Source organism: Silene latifolia, chromosome Y, assembly GCF_048544455.1.
Source record: "Silene latifolia isolate original U9 population chromosome Y, ASM4854445v1, whole genome shotgun sequence".
NCBI lineage: Eukaryota > Viridiplantae > Streptophyta > Magnoliopsida > Caryophyllales > Caryophyllaceae > Silene > Silene latifolia.
In genome coordinates this window covers 679,209-685,208 of record NC_133538.1, presented here as the reverse complement: position 1 = coordinate 685,208, position 6,000 = coordinate 679,209, and the positions used below count along the sequence as shown (strand labels likewise).

At 42.5% G+C, this 6,000-nt stretch overlaps 1 protein-coding gene across 1 annotated transcript; it reads left to right on the top strand.

Moving 5' to 3' along the window:
* The first annotated feature begins 3,580 nt into the window (after nt 1-3,580).
* On the top strand, nt 3,581-3,931 carry LOC141634376 (putative mitochondrial protein AtMg00240). The gene has a single exon (XM_074446572.1). It carries the CDS (start codon nt 3,581-3,583, stop codon nt 3,929-3,931), a length of 351 nt encoding a protein of 116 aa, XP_074302673.1.
* The last annotated feature ends 2,069 nt before the right edge of the window (nt 3,932-6,000 follow it).

The following is a 6,000-nucleotide window of genomic DNA, read 5'->3' as shown; positions in this document are numbered from 1 at the left end:
AGCGGTGAAACTTTATTTGTGGACCATGCTCCCCGAGGGACTGGGCATTCCGGATTGGACTAAATTGTTCATGGATGCATGGTTGCATCACAAATTGAAGCAATCGGGTGGGAATATTCATAATGGTGGACTTGTGACCTTCTTTATCCGGCATTTCCATGGTCAAATCCCCGAGATCCAAACCATCAACGAAGCTAGGGGAATTTGTTATTACAACGAATTCGCCCTTCAAGAATGCAACATGTTTAGAATTCTTCCAACGGTGACACTTTCGGGTTATTGGTTAGGAAATACGGGGTTGCCTTATCTTCGGTTGCCTCCTCACATGCCTCTCCCTAGAGGACCTTCGGCTCGCCATTTCTATTGCAACAAAGATCTAAGTATTGAAAAAGAGCAACAAGAAGAGCCAAGGAGGAGTGTGTCTAGGAGGAGTGAAGTGAGCCAAGGACGGAGAGTGAGAGACAAGAGGAAGAAAGAGAAATAGAAAGAATTGAGGAGCCAAATTTCCAACAACCGGGTGTGCACTCCACTTTTTTGCACGATACTCCTATGCATGAAGTCGGGGGTTCCAGTACTCCACCTTTGGAACCTTGGCAACATCAAATGTACAAGTACTTTGAGGACACCCGGGGGACTTTACAAGCTATTAGTAAGAGGGTTGAAAGCTCACACACTTGGCAAAAACAACATGGGCCAAGATTTAAGAGTTTAGAACAATGGAAAAATGCTTTTGAGGAACATAGACGGTTGGGAGATGAGGCCGAAGTGGCCCAAATGAGAATGCTTGAGGGCATTGCCAAACGACAAGAAGAATCCATTGCTTGGCAACAACAAGTAAAGCAATGGGAAGCTAACCAAGCCTTGTGGAATGCTTAAAATGAATGGCGAGAGCAAGTAAGCCAACAATTTGGAGTCCAAAACAAAAGGCATCACCAATACGTGGAGGACTCCTACCAAGATGCCCAAACACGAGAATATTCTTTTGGCCTCATCCGAGGCCTTTTTGGCATGACACTCCACCAAAATGATCCCAACTACCAACCCACCATCAATGAGCAACAAGTTGATGAAGGCTATGCTAGATCAAGGAGAGTAAGAGAAGCAAGGGAGAGAAGAAGACGGAACCAAGGGACATATGAGCAAGGAGGTGGCTCGGGTCCCTTCAACAATTAAAAGTGAGAAGGTGATGGTACTCCTCCACATTGAGGACAATGTGCGATCTAAGTGTGGGGGAGTGAGATGATTGTAATATATGTATATACTTAGTCTTTGATGCATTGAAAAAAAAAAACGAAAATCCCGGCTAGGTGAAAACCCACAAGGGTGGGCGCCTAAGGCAAGATTGGGAAGGTGGCCGAGGACAGAATGAAAACCCGAAAGAGCATTCCGGGCAAAATGAAAAAAAGAGAAGCGAGCCACCACGAGAGGAAAGGAAAGCTATGGTGAAAACCCGAAAGGGCACCTTAGGCAAAAGGAGGGATTTTCAAACAAAAAAAGCGTAAAATAGAGAAAATGTAACACCAAAAATATGGAGGGATAAGAAGGGAGTGATAAGGAGGGTCTTGGAAGGAGGCTAGATTAGGATTTAATTTATTTTTGAGTCACAAAAACTTATTCTAAAATTGGTGGATTTTGCTTTGGCTACTTGTGTTGTTGATTCTTTTAGGTGTGCGGCCAACCAAGTAGCATGATCATACTTTGCTTGGAGTGATAAGGGGGTGATATAGGTGGAGTAATGTGATGAATTAGGAGTTGTCTAGGCCACTTTGCTATCACCTTGGGATAAGGTGAAAGTGGCCATCTCTTGTTGGTGATATAAGAAGGGTGGAGTTGGAATGAGTCGGAGTTGGTGGTGTGTTATGTGTTTGTATGAGGGAGATATAAGGAGGGGGAGTGAGTGAAGAGCGAGTGTCAAAAACTTTTGAGTCTAGATTTTCATTTAATTCGTGTACTGTGTATGAGGGAGACATAAGTTGGATGTGGAAAGGGAAGAGTGATCATTCACCCATATACTCGCCTTTAGACTTGCCCAAGTACCTTCCTTGAGTTTTACTCGGGACGAGCAAAAGTCTAAGTGTGAGGGAGTTTGATAGATTCAAAAGTGTCGAGTCATTAAGGCCTTCTTAGGCCTAGTTTGGTTTAATTTTAGGGTCTTTTGTCGGAGTATTGGACTAGTCTTCCCGTCCTATTGGTTGTTATGATTAACGTGTTTTAATGCATGGTTGGAGCATGATTTTGAAAGAGAGATCGGAATCCCAAGCAAGTGCCTCTAACCCCGCCCCTAAGGCAAGCAAGCAAGTGAAGACGATCTCTCCACGAGCTAGAAATAGAGTTTTCATCCATTGGTGAACAAGCATGGAGGCCAAATGGTGAAAGGAGTGTTAAATAAGAAGCAATTTTGGAGCGGAGATCAGCCCAGGACGCAGCCTGCGTCTGTTGACGTAGGCCTGCGTTCTCTTCAGCCTTTGAGTGCTGATAATCCGTCTTAAGCCATTTTGTGGAAGCCCAAAAGCATGTTTAACATAGAAGGGAGTGCAACCATATATATAGTTCATGGTTTGAAGACCATAAATTCATCATCTCATTATTGAATAATCTAAAAAACTTGTATGAAGGAAAAACTTAGTATTTTGGAGAAAGTTGTAATCTTTAGTTGGATTTTGATGGTAATCTTTCCATTAACCTTGGATTCATCTATGGTTATGGAAGGCTAGACCTTTTGCTTGGTGTAATTTGGTAGACACTACAATTCCTTAAGCTTCGTAAGAATCTCTTCATCTTTCCTCAATAATTATTGCATATTCCTTGATATTCATGTTTATGTTGGATGTTATTGTCTTGGGAGTAGTTAACCTTACATGTTAATCATCTTACTAGTGCAATCCTAGTAGCAAGCTTGCATCTTTGTGAATTTGTTTTAAAGTTTGCATATTTGTGAGTGGAATTTGCATGTTGATCCTTGGGATAGTTTGATTAAGCCTCCTAAATGATTAATCTTGACTTCTTTTGTTTGGAATTGATCGTAGTGCTCTTGTGTGTAAGCCTTATTGTGGTTTTCAATTGGGTGACCATATAAGTAGGATTAACTACTCTAGCTTAGGAGCAAGTAATCACCATCTTACAAAAGTTGTTGAGTAATTGTTGAGGGAAGAAAAAGAGAGGATCTTTGTACTTAGGAAGTAGTTGTTGAGCCTTGTTACACCAAGTTTCTCCTTTATAATGAATCTTGCATACTAGTTGTTTGTTGAATTGTCTCAATAGGAAAGTCTCCAATTTTACTCTTTTTCATGTTTGTTTCCAACCAAATGCCTTTTCCATCTATGCCTCCTACAAGTTGAACATTCTTAATATCCATTGTTTGTGATTAAATTCAATTTGTTGAGTCTAAATTGTCATTAGTGTCTTAAATAGTTTATAATTCAAGTCTTAGTTAAAGGTTCTTCCCTTGGGTTCGACCCTAGCTTACCATTTTACTACTTTATTGTTAGTAGTTAGTAGAGACTAGTTAGGTCTATAAATTGTTAATTTGATAGTTAATTCTAGTAATAATGACGACCGACAATTTATCTATCACACGCCCATGGAACCCAACCTTCAGCTTGGTACTGACCAGAGTGCTTTGCTTACTGATCCTGAATGCTATAGACGATTAGTAGGTCGCTTGGTGTATCTCGCTGTTACTCGTCCCAACTTGGCCTTCGCTGTTCACACTTTATCTCAATTTCTTCATAACTCGCGTGAGGCTCATATGGAGGCCGCTCTACGGGTTTTTCGCTATCTGAAAAGCAGTCCAGGACAAGGTATTTTATTATGTTCTGACAGTGACCTTACGGTCTCAGGCTGGTGCGACTCTGACTGGAGTACTTGCGCGTTAACCCGTCGATCCGTGACAGGTTGGTTTGTGTTTCTTGGTGGTTCTCCTGTCTCGTGAAAAACCAAGAAACAACACACCGTTTCGCTCTCCTCTACTGAAGCCGAATATCGATCCATGGCTGCCCTTGTCTGCGAGCTTAAATGGTTTTAGGGCTTGCTTACTAGCTTGGAAGTTCCCTTGTCCTTTCCCATGCGTGTGTTTTGCGATAACAAGTCCGCTTTGCATCTTGCCCAGAATCCCGTTGTCCACGAACGCACAAAACACAATGAAATCGACTGTCATTTTGTTCGGGATGCTATTACGGATGGTCTCATTCAAACGATGCATGTTCCTACGACTGACCAATTAGCTGAGATTTTCACGAAGCCTTTGGGTGCTACTCAATTTCACTACCTTCTCCGCAAGCTGGGCATTCTCGACCTTCATGCTCTAACTTGAGAGGGGTATTAGGCTTAATATTGTATATTTAGCAAATAATATCGTATCTTATCAGTTTGATACGATATTATCATATCATATCAGTTTGATAAGAGAATCATATCCTCATGATTTGCCTTCCTATTTTATAGGAACTCTTGTATTATATAAACCCGTATGATTAATGAAATCGACACAGCTTTCTACTCAATTCTCCTAACACCCTGATTGGTTAATGTTATTCGATAGATGCAGAAACAAAAGGAGAATAGAAATACCAGTCGAAGACGAAAATATAAGCGATGAGAAAAAACCCCGAATGTAGTGCCGTAGTATAAACCATTGCCTTGAAAACTATTTCTCCGGTACGACCGTGGTGGCGATCAGCTAGTGCCGGTAGTTCCCCAAGGTTAACACAACAGTCCCCACGCAGTTCCGCCCACTCGGAACTGTGAGACTTGGAACGATGAAATCAGCAATACCCAGAAATATATGAGAGAGCAGAGAAGACGAAGAGAAGAGAGTTTGATTTGATTTTCTGTATGTAAAATGTTGTGAAGAGGTTCGAATTTATAGGCAAAATAGGTCAGTTACAGGAGCCAGAAACTGACTCCTGAAACCCAGTCACAATCCGAGTTAGTGGGAGTAAGACTCTCCCCACTAACAGTCAGTTTGACTGACTTATTCAACTCAGCAAACAAAAAACACAGTCCAAAACAAAACTCGGATCCGGCCTAAAAAGATAGGCACAACTCGCCGCAGGCGATTGCCAAATCCCAAATCCCGAATCCCGAATCCCGAATCCCGAATCCCGAATCCCGAATCCCGAATCCCGAATCCGGATCCGGGCCGGGCTCGGGCACGGCGCGCGCGCGCGTGTGCGAGCTGAATTAAGCACCTCGCAAGGCTTCTGCAAAAGCCTCCCTTGACCCACTAGTGATATGGTAAGGAGGGTGGGTATATATAAACCCATAAAACTTCCTTTTCCTCACCAATGTGGGACAATTGGAAACACTTCAAAGGCAAAAAAGCCCCTATTTTTCCAACAATCCCCCACTAGGGGCGCCAGAGACAGAGAAAGAAATTCCTGGGTAAAGGAAGGATTGGATACTTAGGTATCAATATCTTTCGATTTGAATTGACACTTTAGTGAAATGAGGAAACAACTTACTTACAGCGAGAGAATATCTTGCGATTTGAATTCCTAGCTGAGCTTCGGTCGATACCCCCCACAACACATATCATACCTTCAGATTAAGATCGTTCCGCGAAAGTGCAACGCGCTCTTTTGGAGCAATGCGTTTAACTTGGTATTGGCAGACATGTTCACAGGACTTCTCATAGTCTTGTGATCATCACACCTGCATAGGTGGCTCAAGTGCTTCTCAACAGCACTTCTCACATGAGTCATTAAGGACCTAAGTCCAACCTGGTGTATGATCCATCAAGTGCGTCTCAAAAGCACCACCACTAAGGCTATGAATCATACAACGCCATAGGAATAGAAGCTTTAAACTTAGTCAAGTCTCACTCTTGACCTAAGGACTTAAGCCCCATCCCCCGCGACGTATCAACGACTAGTCTCCTAGCCAGCCCTTTAGTAAAGGGATCAGCAAGATTGTTTTCAGACTTCACATAGTCCAAAGCAATCACTCTATTGTCTTGGAGTTGTCTATTTGCAGCGTGCCTTATTCGAATGTGTCTCTTTT